This window comes from Protomyctophum parallelum (genome assembly GCF_964188405.1).
Source record: "Protomyctophum parallelum genome assembly, chromosome: 19".
NCBI classification, from domain to species: domain Eukaryota; kingdom Metazoa; phylum Chordata; class Actinopteri; order Myctophiformes; family Myctophidae; genus Protomyctophum; species Protomyctophum parallelum.
In genome coordinates, this window is record NC_139717.1 from 27,713,112 (window position 1) to 27,727,235 (window position 14,124).

General features: G+C 42.7%; 1 protein-coding gene across 1 annotated transcript; it reads left to right on the forward strand.

The window, feature by feature from the left end:
- Positions 1 to 10,032: 10,032 nt before the first annotated feature.
- Positions 10,033 to 13,855, forward strand: LOC310876887 (thrombomodulin-like; the record flags this gene model as incomplete). Its single annotated transcript, XM_083790538.1, has 2 exons — positions 10,033 to 10,086; positions 12,290 to 13,855. 2 exons carry the CDS (start codon positions 10,033 to 10,035, stop codon positions 13,853 to 13,855), a joined length of 1,620 nt encoding a protein of 539 aa, XP_083646664.1.
- Positions 13,856 to 14,124: the final 269 nt, after the last annotated feature.

A 14,124-nucleotide genomic window follows, 5' to 3' on the forward strand; every position in this document is an offset into this window, starting at 1 on the left:
CCGGTAATTCTCTCAAAATCTTTATCCAAACATTTTTTTTGTTGTTTTTAAAATGAACAAATGTATCATCCACATTCTTATCAATACAATGGCATCTACTATGTTTTTACCTCAGCATAATTAGAATGACATGTAAGATTGATTGCACAGGGAATATGTGTTGACTTAGATCTAATACGGTCAACACAACCCTCGTTCATTCTTAAGCCAAACAGGCTGCCACTTGTACTTCCTCTGTTTAAGCCTTATATACACCATTAACAGCTCTCCATATGCTACTGTATACCTATCTACCTCTCAGACAGCTTGCTGAGGCTGCCCAGAGGCTCTGGGGGTGCCCGCGTCTATGTCTTGGCCTCCTGTAGATGGACATGAGAATGTAAACAATGGAAAACAAAGCTAGGAAACGCTGTGTTGGTTTACCAGGCGAGCATGGGATGGATCATGGCCAACAAATGGAGCCCACGTTAAAATCCAGAGCCAAATATTTAATGAGAAGGATTCAGTTTGTGTGGTGGCCAATTTGTTTGACACCCAATAAAGCAACCGCCAGACTGCTTTTAACAGCGTTTAACATGAATTGTGGGTTAAACAGTGTGAGGAGGAGGCTTGGTGAAAGTCTCACACACCTGCTTCACATGAGATGTTGTGGTACAGTACTATATGTGTATTATATACTATACACTAACAATTTTAACATCATTTGGCAGAATGATTGTGTGAAATGATATAACAAATATAATGTCACTCCAGTGCCTTTTCACATTCACTTAAAAAATAAATGAAAGAAAACTTTCATCATGGTAGAAACTAAATCTAGAAGTAGTTTCAGAATATTGGAAAGTAACTTCTATGCTCACCACTGGTGAGCCTCTTTGGTGTGTGTGTGTGTGTGTGGCTACGGGGTGAGTCACAAAGACTGATCCCACAATACAGGTTAACCTCTCCCTTTGTTTACATAATTATGAACTTCATAATATCCCTTTGTAATTCACGTCACAATCCCGAGCTGTTGTGAAACCACATCCCTGGGCTGATGGGAAGAATGTTTTTCCCAGTGATTTCTACAGTATACTGTAAGCAGCATATAATACTGTATGTCATGTCATGTCATTAGAGAGAAGGCTTAATTACACAGAAAAAGAGTGGTTGTGGTTCACAGGCGGTTACAAACTCAGTTATGTACTGTACACTGCACATAAACACATACAGTACACACACAAGAAGTGACACACACCCCAGGATATTAGGTTAAACAGGAAATGAGAAGAATCGGGAAGAGTAGCCGTTTCCCCAGTCCAAAAAGAATGGGGGCAAGACTGTAGGGTGTGTAGCAGACGTTCAAATAACTTCCAATAATGTAATAACTGCATTACTACCCTCCTCCCTCTAAAAGTGATCTCCTCAACGTTATTTTTGAGTGGTGCAACGACTCCCTTGCTATGTGTTTGGGTGGCTGGCTGGCTGGGTGAGTGTGTCTGAGCATGAAAACAGCATGGTTGTTTTTCACCACCTGTGCGCACGCAACCTAACACACACAAACACACATGCACATATTAATTGTATATATGGTGATTTTGGGTGTGCCAGTACAGTACAGTACAGTACACTACAGTACACTACAGTACAGCTGTTCTATGCATCATGATCGGAGACAGTGTAGGTTCTAAGGAACATGACATGAGACAAGTACCCGAGTTAACTCTCACTCAAATCATCGTTAGCATGTATACTGTAAAATGAACATGTAAATGTTCCAATGTTTCCAATTCTCTCACACACACACACACACACACACACACACACACACACACAGTCACACACACACACACACACACACACACACACACACACACACACACACACACACACACACACACACACACACACACACACACACACACACACACACACACACACAGGGAGGTGACAGCAAAGGAAGTAAGTAACTATACCCTATGGGGCAAGAGCTCCACCCTAAACATGTACTTACTCCATAGTATAACAGGACAACAAGTCATTGTTGAGGACCTTGGCCTTGCTGTAAACACACACATACTGTACAGTAGACACGTTTACACACGCATGTATGCACAGTTGCACGCACACACACACACACACACACACGCACACACACACACACACACACACACACACACACACACACACACACACACACACAGAACCAGTTTTACTTGTGTTCATACACAAATACGAACAAACGATTGCAAAACTCTTAGCATGCTCTATCATGCATACAGTATACACTGATTTTAATTAAAGATACAACTAGCAGCACCTCTACCAAATGTGTGATGACAGTGGCAATGTGTGACAGGGGCATGCATATATAGTAGATGGCTATATGCTGTGGGACTGCACAAATGAATATCATGTTACACAGAGTGTGTGGTTATATTTATTATTGCCTTGGTCATATTTATGCACACCAACAAGTCAAAACAGCGAAATGAAAACTTAACCACATGAAGCCTAAGCGTCCCGTATTCTGGCATGAATATTAAGCAAGAATAGTTGATCTACAAGCTGAAATCGGCTATTTGCAACAAGATTTGGTAGAGGGGGGAAAAAAGGAACAGGCAAGAATAGCTCTCGGGGATCCCAGTCAACTATATAGGGTTTAAGTCGTTCATTTAATTTCCTCTTAATAATGTCCCTTTGTGTACTTAAAGTTATGCCTTTCATGCAATTGTTTCATTTTGTTTTGTAGTTGTTTATGTGTTTTGTTTTAAATACTCAATTTCTGTTTCATGTGCACACAATAATTTATTCCTGTTTTATACTGCATCTGTTAGTCACTTTGTAAGGGTTTTGAAAAAAGTCACAAAACTATTCAAAGTTGACATGACTTGACATTCAAATAAACACAGCAAAATGAGTTTAATGCTCATACAAGTGTATAAATCATTGATTGTCTTAACTGGTAACTAAAAGCTGTGTTTAGTTGTGATTTGGAATTATATTCCAGTCTCTTGCCTTTAGACCAGGCTGACTGGCTAAAGGCACTTTCCCACAATGTGTGCAATCTCCTCTAGACCCCATAGAGACACAATTAGCATCAAGAGAACTTAAAGAGTCATACAATTGTATACTGCGTTTGTGTTTCTGCATGTGTGCACATGGCTGAGGGAAGTAGCGGTGCTGGAGGGGCTTGATGGTAAAATTTCTGCTAAAATGAATTGATGTCGGTGACAAAAAATAATATATTGATCAAAATGTCCATCACAAGCTGGCATGGGGATGACCAGCTTGGCTTTGTTGATTTGTTCATATAATTTGCGAGAGAGAGGGAAAGTAAAGGTCACTTTTCCGCGTGAAAATGCACGGAAATGCATGTGCACGCGCATTTTGCAGTGCTGTGCTTACACGTGCGCACGCCCGTTCAGGTACCTCCTACTGTAAATACCTTCCCGCGGCCCTGTGTGTGCATGTGTGCGTGCCTGTGTGTCCGTGTGTGGCTGTGCGCGCGTATAGCAGGTACTTCCTCCAAGCCCTCTCCTTGAGTGTTGCCTTGCTGAGCGTCTAGCTAGGGACCATTCTTGTGTATTTATTTTCAATCCTGTAGGTCAGGGGGAGTTCATAATATTCCTGTCCGCATGCCAGAATAGCCTGGCCTGAGGGGAGGCACAGATACCACTCAGACCCAGAGAGGCAGAGAGAACACAACAGAACAGAACAGGGGTGTTCCTGTCCGCCTTTCCATGCATCCGTGCACCCGTCTATCTGTCCGTCTGTCTGTCTGTCTGTCGCTAGGCTGTTGTATTCAAGGTGGGAACAGAGCTGGGCAGGAAGACCAGAGGGGAAACACTGATGTTAATACAGTACGCCTTGGCATCAAGACCCGGGGGAAAGCTTGCTTTGTGGCGCTTACAGCACAATAACATGCATTTGTTGGTTTTGGTGATGTGGATCAGCTTTAATGTATTCAAGGTTTGCAGGAAATATAGGACAAGGTCTCAGGAGTCCACTTTTTCAACTCTGTACATTTACGCTATTATAGTGATCATACTTTTTATTTTTTGCCTTGAAGGTCTTGAAAGCTTGCATTAAACTGTTTTTGCACGTGCATGTGCAGGTGTTCTTTCCATAGTTTACTACTAGTATTTAAACATAGTGTAGCAAGTACTATAGTATAAGTCACTCGTTGGTCTTTGGTCTGTCGGTCAAACATTTCCAAACACAAACTGGGAGCTGGTCTTATCATGAATTACGTGTTTAACAGTGTTTTGATAATGACAAATTGGTGTATCCTTTAAGGATGCACTCTGACACGAATGGTTAATCAGCGTCTCTCATTGACTTGTGTCCGGATGGGATACATTGGATGGACGTGACAATTTCTCCCTGTGGGCACCGTGTTCTAACGACCTGTTTTATCGCCCCTATCTGACCCGAAAGACAATAGCTGGAAATGCCATCGACAGTGACATATTACAGTAAATCAAAATACTGTTTTGTCAGTAGTAAAAGCAAAAACTGTAATAAATGGCAATCTCCCTATGACTTCCTGTCAGAGAGAGTCTGCAACCGTGGGTTTGAGACGAGGGGCTTTGGTGTCTCAAGAACACATTCCTCCACCCCCCCCCCGGCTGGCTTGTCTCCCTCGCCAGGTCAACTCCTTCTCATTCCCATCCAAAGCTCACAGACTGCTAATAATCTGTCTTTAAGTAGGAGGAGGCCCAGTGGATTCAATCAACCAGATTATGATAAAAATTAAACATGGCATGGAGGGAGGGAGAGGGCTGACTGAGAATTTAGCTGAACAGCAACGTGTCAACAGAATGGCAGAGGGTATTCTGAGTCGGCTTTGAAATGAGAAACAGAACATGCAGTGTAGAATTTGTCCGTCTTGCAGCTAGTCTGGTTCTATATCCCATTAAGTATACAGACAATGTTGAAGTCTATTGTTTCCTGATGTACAGTGCTGTTGTTTCAATAGCCATTGTGTGGTGTGGCTCAAACTCAACTGTTTGCCAGGTTTTTCACAAGGCTAAAAAGTGAAGAACTTGCACATAAAAAAGGGTATTACTGGTATTTATATAAACACTAAAGGTGGTTGCACACCGGCCACGTTTTTCGGAAAACCGATGGAGAAACGCTGCTAAAAATCCGAATTCGCATCCGATTCACGCCCGGTGTATGGAGACCTTAACGGATCTGTTTTGGGCCATCTTGCAGTGAATAATATATCTATATGAGATTACATAATGGTCAACTTGATTTACACAACCCTGAATGAAATCTTACAAAATGCACTAGTTTCTGCTCAGCATGAGCTTCCTTTCATAATACCTGGCTCCCTGCCCAAGTGATGATGTAATCTCACACAAAGATATTGTTAAAACAATCTCTGGTAGTCAAAATACAAGACAAGATCACTTTGAAATCTTATCATTCGCTTGTCATATGGTGTGTTAATTGCAAGGTTGTCTACGAAAACACTGTACTTTCACTGTGGTTCTGAGCGGCTTGAAGATATGAGTGGAAGAGAAGTTGTAATAAAAGGAAGATGTGTCGCACTGTGCTTGTTTAACATCTCCCTCCAAGACGCAAAGCTTTGTGATTTACATCCATAAGGTATCATGGGCGTTTCCTGTCATTGTGGGGACTGACCTACAGTATCACACCCACCCCCCCCCCCCCACGCACGCAAGCACACACACACACACACACACACACACACACACACACACACACACACACACACACACACACACACACACACACACACACACACACACACACACACACACACACACACACACACACACACACACACACACACACACACACACACACACACACACACACACACACACACACACACACACACAGCCCATCCCCTCAGTGACTCTCGACTCAAGATTCACACAGAGAATATTTATTAGTGTGTCTCAGATGGTGAAACACAATACCCTCCCCTGCGAGTTCCTCTTAAGGTCATTTGGAGTCAAAAAAAGAAAGCAAGGCTCATTCAAATCCAAATCATGACTGGCCGATGTGTGGTGCTGTAAGTCAGGCGGTACGTGTCCGGTGGACGTGTGTGTTGGGAGGTGTAGGTTAAGACGTGGGGGCAGGGAGGGTTGGGAGGTGTAGGTTAGACGTGTTGTCGTGCTTCCAATTACAAGGGATGGATGGATGCCAGACTAGCTTGGGGGGGGGGCTTCGAAAATATTAGGTTGACATCACGTTTCTCTGCCATGTTTTTGACTGCTGCGAGCGTTACATCAGGTATTAAGTAAATACAGCGCAGAGGTTCAGTATCCTGTGGTCACTTGAACAGCCTACTATGACATCTAAAAATAATGTGCTCATTTATTTATTTTGATCCTCAAATTCCCTTTTGCGGATAAAGTTTTATATGACAATGACATTGTGATGACAAAATAAATTGCGACACCATATGTCCCATTGTGACGCTATTTGAGAGGGTCACCATTGAACTCACTGTGCGACGCTACTGTAGGAGCTGCATGCCACAGAGACCAGACCAGCACGGAAAGGTCATCTTTGTGCCCACTACAGGATGCACCGCCCTTGATATATCCTTTTTTCCAATATACATTAGTCACAGCAGTGTGTGTGTGTGTGTGTGTGTGTGTGTGTGTGTGTGTGTGTGTGTGTGTGTGTGTGTGTGTGTGCATGCGTTCATTCCTATGCATGTGTGTATACGTGTGTAATGTGTGCATTACATACAGTAATTTCTACATAATTATGTGTGTGTCAATACCCACATGTGTGTGTGTGAGTGTGAGTGTGAGTGTGAGTGTGTGTGTGTGTGTGTGTGTGTGTGTGTGTGTGTGTGTGTGCGTGCGTGGGTGTGCGCGAGGTCAACGGTAAATCAACCTCACCACTCCTTCCCTTCATCCTGGTGGAAACACCTCCCTTTTCCTCTCTGGACCTACTGCAAAGTCTTTGAATGTGATTTAACTACTGCTACCAAAGAGCCTTGCTGGGGATACAAAACAACGGCATACATCATGAACGTCTAATATCCCCAAATTAGGGGAGGTCAAATGAGCCAGACAAGTGTGATTCCGCGCGATCTGATTCTCAGGAGGCCTCTCTGCTCACTCAGCTACCGTTGCCCTAATATAAGGTAGATCGATTTTCCCGGTAGGCAAATTCAGTTTTCAGCTTCGCTGTCAGATGGTCATGTTGAGCACATGTACACTTCTACACATGTACATATCCAATTCCCAGATGGCCAACTCGGCTACGATTGATTTCAAGACAGTGCTATAATATATATATGCAAGCATTGCTGATCATTGTCACTCTAAACTAGATCATTCATTTAATAACATTTTGGTCAAAAGATGTTATTTTCTAGTAGGCTACTTCCCCATCTCCGTAATTCAAAGTGAATGTTTATGGCCTGGGCCGGCCGAGCGGTCCAGGCACCTAGGCTGACAGCATGTCACAGGTTCGAGTCCCGAGACCGATGACCTTTGCTGTGTGTCTTCCCCCCAATCTCTCTCCCCTCTCCTGTCAAACTACTGTTCAATCTATCAATAAAGGCAAAAAGACCCCAAAAATATCTTTAAAAAAAAGGGGGAAAAAGTGTATGAGAAGCAACATACATAATAGTGGTGCCTGCCGAGTGGTGCCGATTTGCTCAGACATATATGACGTAAATTCTCCATTCACTGTCAATGGGAATTTATTGTGTAAGATAAAAATCTACACAAATAGCTGAATATAGGAGGGGCTGGCGCGGCAAGCGTCCCTCAAAAAAAGAATATAATAGATGGGATAATCAAGTCCAGGTAAACATTTTTACCAGCCATTTAACAGTAAAAACATTTTTCCTCACTGTCACTAGTCCTCACTGTCACAAGTTGTACATAATGTTATAAATTATAACACGCACAGCATGGGGTTTGGGGTAACACATAAAATCACGATTTGGGATTACTTTCAATTACTTGAGAAACCCTATTATAAATGCTTGTCACGCAAAACTCACACTGGTTACTCCTATTAACTAGTAGGCCTATTCTATGCAGTAGATAGATAGGTCTTCAAGTATATCTCAAGGACTACTAATAACCCACAATACCTCTCATGTTATAAGTCAAGTCAAAACATAGTCTGTACTGCCAGCGGTGTGCAAAAAACGCATGACATTCACATGGGCCTGTCAGTATTGGCAGTTTATCCCCAATCCAGAAATGGTGAAATGGGTATAAATGAATCAACCAACTAAAAAGCATGTGCAATTTTAGCCACTAATTAAAGCCTGTATACTTAATCGAAAAACAAATAGTGAAAATAGTTGGTCTAAAAGCAATGTAGCACATCTCAACGAGACGTGTTGCGAGCTTGTAGATGTGCTTTTGCAATAAAATGACATGTCAAAACAGCGATGCCAGGATTAAAGTGGTTAAATAGTGTAAATAATAAATGCAATTTTTGAAGCATTTCCTCCTCATTTTATAGCTATTCTATGTAATTTTATGTTTGTGTGTGACCATAACTGATCTTGTTTTTCTGTAACCCTTTCTTGCTTGTAAAACAAAGAATTCCATCCACTCTTTTGCGCTTGTAAATCTGCAATGTGACTAAGTTGAATCTGAATCTGAATGTTGTTGGTGGCACCGCGACATCAAGCTTGTCAAACTGATTAAGACCTTTTCTGGACATGTAAACTTTGAGAGGAAGTAACATTCCTCTGCTGCCTTTAGTAGATTAGTGAGATCGTGCTTAAATCGGACAAGATGGAAATATTTATCCGAGATAAGGTTTAGTGTTTATCAGGCTCAAGTGTTTGTCTGGCCAAAGTGACCTATAGTCACAGACAGGGCTGCGCCTCTCTCACATCGTCCTTTTCATTTGAGACTATAGGATGCCCGCTGCCCAGAAACCTATAGCGAACATAATTATTTTGATCACTCACTGATTAAAACAAGTCGATTATTTTGCTTCCTCTCACTTAAACAAAAGATTATTTTTCCACCCTACTTTCCCGCCTTCGCAACATCCCGTCCACCCCGTTCTCCGTTCTGTCAATTCACCACACCCATTTTCATGGAAGGATAGGCACAGATAGGTAGGCACAGAATATTATTATAGCCCTTCATCCTCATTGTCGTGCATGAACGGAGACTATTTTCTTTTCTCTTTTTTTTGGAAGGGAGCCCACCGCATGCGACAGCCTTCCTACCTTACTACTAAACTGCTACAACTAAACCACGTGGAATGTTGTGAACAACGATTTGCGTAATTCAAAGCTTGTAATGTTTTCATACTATGTTCCCTAATACACCCACATGCCTGCTACTACTACAGGAAATGTCCACCCCAGTTGTTCCTATACTTCCTTACAATCCAGTCACTTTCTCCCCGGAATAGATGCTCTCAACCCTTTCCTGCATCTCCCACCCCGATTGAATGGAAGAAACTGGTCAATGACTGGATAAGACGCAATGCCATGCTTGGACAATTGTGTCTCTGTCTCCATGGTAGTTGAGGAATCCTTTGCCCTGGCCTGACTCCTTCTCGTCTACATCCTTTGTGAGGAACTCCCTGAGTCAGCGTCACTCCTGGAAGCAATCCCCCTGGGCCCTATAAACCCTGAAAACAATGGGATACCTACAGCAGGTATCACATACCGGTACTCTAGTACCTACCTGGTTAAAAATAGTGAACTTCAAGGAAAGTCAGACTGAGCCAATGTATCATCAATGATCATCATACTATAATTGTCTGTCTGCCTGTGTGTCACTGTGACTGCCGTAGCTCCTCACTGCCTGCAACAATCACTACCACTTTTCACACAGGCATTGACCATAATATGGAGGTCTTAACGAAGCCCTATTTCCAATTTAACAAATGATAAATTAATAATGAATTAATTAGTGAATAACGCACCCACACAATAGCTAGTATGTTTCTATTTTATGTGTTGCACTCAACTACATTTAAGTTTACAATGAATCTCCTTTGTAAGGCCATCCTTGAGAATGTTTTCTCATATAAAGGAAAATATTTTCACCACTTTCAGAAAAGATGTTCACCACTTTGGAGAGCATCACTGAGATCAAGATCAAGAGATCAAGGGTGGTATTTTTATGGCTAACTCATACAGATACAAGTAAGACGCGCAAAAGCGGGAAGCGAACGCAGCTCGTAAATTGCAATAACAACAATTAGAATAAATTACATACTTTTTTTTCTTTTTAGTTGATAATTTTTTTAAGTTTTCTACTGTGTGTGTGTGTGTGTGTGTGTGTATGTGTGTGTGTGTGTGTGTGTGTGTGTGTGTGCTACAGCTGCGCCCTCTGGTGGCGGGCGGGTGGTGTCACAGCGGGACAGACAGACAGACACACACACAGACAGACAGACAGACAGATCTGCAGGGTCTATAGTTAATGCTCACTGCGTTCGCAATAAACAGCGAAATGTTGGTGTGACATGGTCCACAAGACTAATATTACGAATATGAATATTACAGTAATGTATGAAATTAAATAATAAAACAAGAGAGCAGCAACAGGGAATGTTCAAAGGGTAAAGTGCAGAATTAAGGGAGGGGGGCAGTATAATAGAGTAAACTTCAAGGTAATTATCCACCTACAGAATGTATTATATACTTCCTATTGTACATCTGTGCAGTTAAGACCAAACTGGTATAGCCTACAATAAAAAATATCCCTGTATATTTGCGCTAAATAAGTATGACGTAAAAACATGCAGTTATTTACAGATTTACTGTTGTTTCTATTTATATATTGACAGGTATTTCCAAATCTGTGTGGTCTCTGATATCCTGCTTTTAGTAAATTAGTGAGATCGTGCTTAAATTGGACAAAATGGAAATATTTATCCAAGATAAGGTTTAGTGTTTATCAGGCTCAAGTGTTTGTCTGGCCAAAGTGACCTCTCGTCACAGGTATTTCCAAATCTGTGTGGTCTCTGATATCCACAAAGAAAAAAGCTTTGAATGATTAAGTCCTTTTCTGGACATTTCTGGACATTCAAAAAGCTTTGAATGTGAGGAGGACTGATTGATGGAGCATATTTATATTGAAATTGTTAGTGAGGAGGATGCCACATTAGCCCTTTGATGGGGACTCCGGTATGTAACGTAATCAAAGTAGTCTTTAAAATACATACTTTTGTACTTTTACTTGAGTAAGCTATAGTTTCCCATAAAAAGTAATCTTACTTGAAAAAAAAAAAAAAAAAAGCAATGTTCCAACAGTACTTCTACTTGAGTAATTCAAAGTGCAAGTTTATGGCCTGGGCCGGCCAAGCGGTCCAGGCACCTAGGCTGGTAATCCAGCCAGCACCCGATGACCTTTGCTGCGTGTCCTCCCTCCCATCTCGCTCTTCTTTTCCTTTTTTTTTTTTTTTAAAGGAAAAGAAATGTGCATGTTTATGAGAAGCAACATACATAAAAGTGGTGTCGATTTGCTCAGACACATATGATTTAAATATAATATGACATTTTTAATAATATTGTGATTTATAGAGTGGGGAAATGTGAAGCCGTCTCTAAGCCTCATATATATCAAATGTTATGACTTATGTTGTGGCTATAAAAGCCTTAAATTGATACCACATTTTCGAAAATGCACAGAAGAGTATATTTAAATGACATAACCATAAGTAACTATAATGAGACTAATGTCCGAGACCAAAATGTTATCAAAGCATGAGGATCAATGTAAAAAATAATGGGATTTAATAATGGATTGTATTTATAATGACTTAAAATGTGTGTAAAATATCAGCAGATGACATTTGATCGTTTAATGTTGTAATTAAAGGAAAAAGTAAAATAGTTACAAGGCGACTTAAGTTGTATGTAGACAGTACTAAAAATGTCAAAATAGGCTTAAGTTGAATTGAGTGTGTGTGTGTGTGTGTGTGTGTGTGTGTGTGTGTGTGGGGGGGGGGGGGCATGGAGGGGGGGGCTCGTACGTAGATTTGGGTGGGGGAGCTTCATGCGTTTTGAAAGGGGCAGCGTCTCCTTTGAGATAAGATTTTTTTTTTGGGCTGCGTGCTTGTGGGTTGAGCAATCACGACAGGCAGTCCCAATCCTGGCTGGAAGAACTTCCTTCCTCTCCTTGTACAACTAACGACGTTGGAGGCGAGGTTTTTTTTTTTTATAAATGGGGACTATGTTGGGGTTATGCTCAGTCTATGAACCTCAGATCGTCGGACTGAGCAATTTATATTGGTCTGGGTTATTCAAAGTGTGTCTTTCGGCTCAAAGATGAGGCACGCGGAGTTTCTCGTGTTTCTCATTTTCCTTTGGCAGGCGGAGAGAGGGGTCTGTGATCGCGACCACTGCACCAGGAACGGATGTTTCTCCGTTGTCCAGGACACCGTTGACTTTAAGAGCGCCGAAAAGTATTGCAGCGACAACCTTTTTGGACATTTAATTACGCTTAAATCGCCGAAAGAGCACAACATAATATTAGATCTCCTGAACGGTTTCTCTGGCGACTATTGGATCGGATTGAAGTTACCGGGTGGCAAGTGTCCAGACAAAGCGATCCAGTTGCTTGGATACGAATGGGCCACGGGGGGAAATGACACGGAGTTTGACAACTGGGACGAGACTGCAGGCGACAGCTGCTCGGAAAAGTGCGTCTCCGTGTCGGCGGGGCATAACTCCACATGGCGACAACGACCGTGTGACAGCAAACTACAAGGTGCCCTGTGCATGTATTCGTTCGACAACAACGCTTGTAACACGCTGCCCGAAAACGCGGACCACCACGTCCAATACATCACGCCCAGAGGGTCCGCGGTGGTGGGTTTGGAGAGGTTTCCCCCGGGGGGCATCGCCATCCAGAAACCTCTGGACGTAAAGCACATCTGCTTCCTGGGAAAGTGGATAAAAGCTCCGTGGTTTTGCGAGGTGCTGAAAGGGGGCTGTGAGCACGGGTGCGTGTCTCAAAACCAAGTCCACTCGTGCACCTGTCCGCCGGGGCAAAGCCTCCGCGCCAACAACGTGACGTGCGGCTGCAGCCCGGGCTACGTCCTGGCGAGGGACGGGAGGAGCTGCGTGGTCGTTGATGATGCGTGCGACCGCTGCACGGGCGAAAACCTGGAGTGTGTGAACAACGTGTGCATGTGCAAAGACGGCTTTGACCTGGGAGACGACGGGGTGTGCGTCAACAACGAAATCTGCTTCCAGTGCGAGCACGAGTGCGTGTACGAGAACGGTGCGTTCGCGTGTGCGTGTCGCAGTAGGTACAAGGTGTCGGACAAGGACAACACCACATGTCAGCCACACTGCACAGAACAGACGTGCGAGGCGTTCAACTGCATCTCTATCCCGGAAAAACCAGGAAAATACACGTGCGTGTGCCCCGATGGTTACATAAAGGACGAAAGCAACGAGACGAGGATTGTGTGTGAAGACATAGATGAATGTTTTATGGATGCTGCATGCGACGAAGACCGCATGTGTCACAACACATTCGGAAGTTATGCGTGTTTGTGTTGGGAGGGTTATGAGCTGCAGGGCGACAAATGCGTGTCCACTGATGATGATGAGGGTTCAAGTTCGATTGGACCCCTTGATCCCCATCATCAGCCCAGTATTAAACCTACTCCCACCGGGTTGATTACACCTGCTGTGCTGCCCCAATATGTGAAGGCTGGCAGCATTCTCGGGATATTGTTGTTCGTTGCGTTGCTCATGATCTTACTGTATTTTCTGGTGCACAATGCACTCAAACGGTGCGGCAAGTTCGAACTCGAATCGCTCAGAGGAACCGACGTCGATATATTTCATTTGCAACAAGTGACAACGGAAAAGTATCAAAAATTCTCTTTTGACAAGCAGTGGAGAAACGACTGTCAGAGACTATGATCCAAACAATGACAATGTCCTTTTTTAATTGATTTCTTTCCTACAGTGCACATAATGTTTTGCTCATTTTGTTCTCATTGTAAACACTAATGTCACATTTAGTGAACATTTCAGCATTATATGCTCAACAGTATAGTTTTGTTTCCATGTTTCATATACTGCAAATGTCGAGGTTGCACTTTGAACTGCTATAGCCAGTTGGACAATCCTGGTAAACTTTAAAACAAACTGCACCCCTTAATATGCCTCAGTCACTATAGTCAGTGATG